General features: G+C 31.3%; 1 protein-coding gene across 2 annotated transcripts in view; it reads right to left on the bottom strand.

The window, feature by feature from the left end:
• Positions 1–2,500, bottom strand: part of cdin1 (CDAN1 interacting nuclease 1) — a 153,570-nt gene that overhangs the window by 108,781 nt on the left and 42,289 nt on the right. For both annotated transcript variants that reach the window (XM_020529206.2, XM_048600168.1), the window contains one exon: positions 266–338. In XM_020529206.2, the coding sequence (XP_020384795.2) occupies positions 266–338 (73 nt within the window). The remainder of the gene's footprint in view (positions 1–265; positions 339–2,500) is intronic.

Raw genomic sequence — 2,500 nt, 5'->3', positions numbered from 1 at the left:
TGTTAATTATCTGCTACCTTCATTATATCATTCTATATTTGATCCTCAATCTTTGGAAAAAGTATTGCGCACGTTCACCAAAATAATTTGACAAAGAAATATTATGAAATCTGATCATTCTTATTTTGTAACAATGGAAGTATAGAAGTTATTTTTCCAAGTATAGCAGATAACTCTGTGTCTGAAAATCTTTAGGATGCTTCAAGCAACTTAAACAGTTAGTTCCATCATTCAACCCTGACACTAAAGTGTAAGAGTTACTTACGTATAGCCTGTTCATGTTCTTGCAGGAATTTTTCAAGTACAATTCTCGCCATCAGTGAAGGAGCTAGGTCCACCTATATGCAAAGAAAAACAAAATTAGGAAATAAAAAGATGTGAGAATTACACTCAAAAATACAGAATTTGCAAACAGGCTTCAAGAACACACTCTAATGTATCAGAATATATTAATTAACAGAAATTATTAACCTATATAGTGCCCTGCATTTTGAGTTCTATCCTTGGGTACTCTTGAATTCCCCAAGTACTAAAGAAATGTGTTGCACAGAGCTACTTATTTCAGTAACCCGCGTCAGAGTTGACACATGAAAAATGGTGAAATTACCAAAGGTAGCCCAGACTGAATAAAGACTACCTTATTTGTTCTCAGGTACTTGCATCTCCTTAATTTTCTTGTTAATTACATGCCCATCTTCCTTCAACGTAAACACTGACACCAGATAGGATAGTCAGAACAGAGGAATTCATTTTTGAAGAAAATAGGTCTTCCTGAAAATAATTAGGTAAAACGAATTCTATATGTCACTCTATCATCCTCAACTAAAAGTAATCAAGGTAAATTTTTCAGCAAGTTTTGAATTTTTATCTACATACAATGTAACATTTCATAGCAAATGTTTCTGATCTCTGTGCCAAGTATTTAGCAAAACTTCAGCAAAACTTTCTCTGTTGGCATTTTAGTATTAATGGAATTTAATGAACTATCACAATAATACATAAAGAAACTGTTAAGATTTCTCATCAAATTTCATGGTTTTCAGTAGCTGAAAATATATTGACTCATAAAAGGGCTCTACTATATCAATTAACTGTCAAGTGACATGCAAGTACCTTATTTAAATGATAAGTAGCATATAAAAATGACAATCAAATGGGTTACAAGTAGCAATCTAGAGGCTAAATGTTTTCTATTCCGTATCTCATATTTTCCCCTGAAATAATGGGAAAAAAATTAAAATCCCGCTTGGTTTCATTTTGTTTTCCTAAACTCTGCATCATTTGCCAGTCTGAGGTAAACTCCCTTTTGCACATTAGCTGAATTGTCAGGGTTTCCAGGCTGTTCATAGACCATTAAAGTCTCATAGTAACTGAAAGGTAATTGTTCATTTGCTGACTGCAGCAATGCACAAGAGACCTTAGATGTGAGTGAAACCATCCCTCCTTTCTTGTGTAACATCGAGAAGCACTGCTGTTGCAACATTTGATGTCTGTAACAGTTACTCAATGCATCAAGCCAATTTTAATTCAAAAAATCATTTGATTGTCCTATTTTTATCAATTAATAGTGATGTAAAAAAAAACTTTATTGCAGTCCCCTATTTATCAGGGTACCAAATGTTGGCACAATATTGCAATGCAAGAGCTAAAGAGCATTAAATAATCAAACCTAATAAAGAAAATATAATGAAATTATATGGAATCAACACAGTGTCTCATTTACTATGTTCATGTGCAAATGTGATTAAATTATTCATTTCCATATGTATCATTCTGTATCATTGTATTAAAATAGTTTATTTTGAAACTTCAAAAACATTCCTTTATTAATAAGGTGCTACTGCCATTAATTAAATGATAATTTTAAAACTAATTATATCAGTCATAAATTACCTAGATCTAGAAATGACGATTTCCAGAGATAACTCATTTAAGAAAGATAGATAGTTTTAAAATTATACTTGAATATTTTTCAGGATTTATAATAACATGGGGCCATACTGACTTAAATTATAAATTCACAGATGCAGCACAATTTCTGACAGCAGATATAATGGTTTATCGTGCATAGTATGTCAAAATTATAGAGAGCACCAACATCCACCTTCGCAATATTTACCTTTCTTTTAAGTATCTTTCAAGCCATTTACAAAGCATTTACATTTACAGGTATTGTTATTCAAGATTATCATGCGAATCAAAGGTTTTATATTACCATTACCGGTTTATTAGTCTATTTCACAAACACAGCTGTAATGTAGCGATGTGATGATATGATTTCCCAAAAAATGCAGCAAATTATCAGCCAATACAATTTTACATTTAATATCATTTGAAAGGTAATACTAAAAAAACTATGCACTTTAAACTATTTTATAACAAGCTAGAATTCATTATGAGAACCAGTGTTCAAAATATGAAATGTTCTGCAACATTGAAGGTGTATAACAATTACTCAATGCATAAAGCTCCAAGCTTATTGGATAAACCAAATCTTAAA

Source organism: Rhincodon typus, chromosome 8 (genome assembly GCF_021869965.1).
Source record: "Rhincodon typus isolate 14 chromosome 8, sRhiTyp1.1, whole genome shotgun sequence".
NCBI lineage: Eukaryota > Metazoa > Chordata > Chondrichthyes > Orectolobiformes > Rhincodontidae > Rhincodon > Rhincodon typus.
Note: the sequence above shows the minus strand (reverse complement) of the source record. Positions and strands in the feature narration are given on the sequence as shown.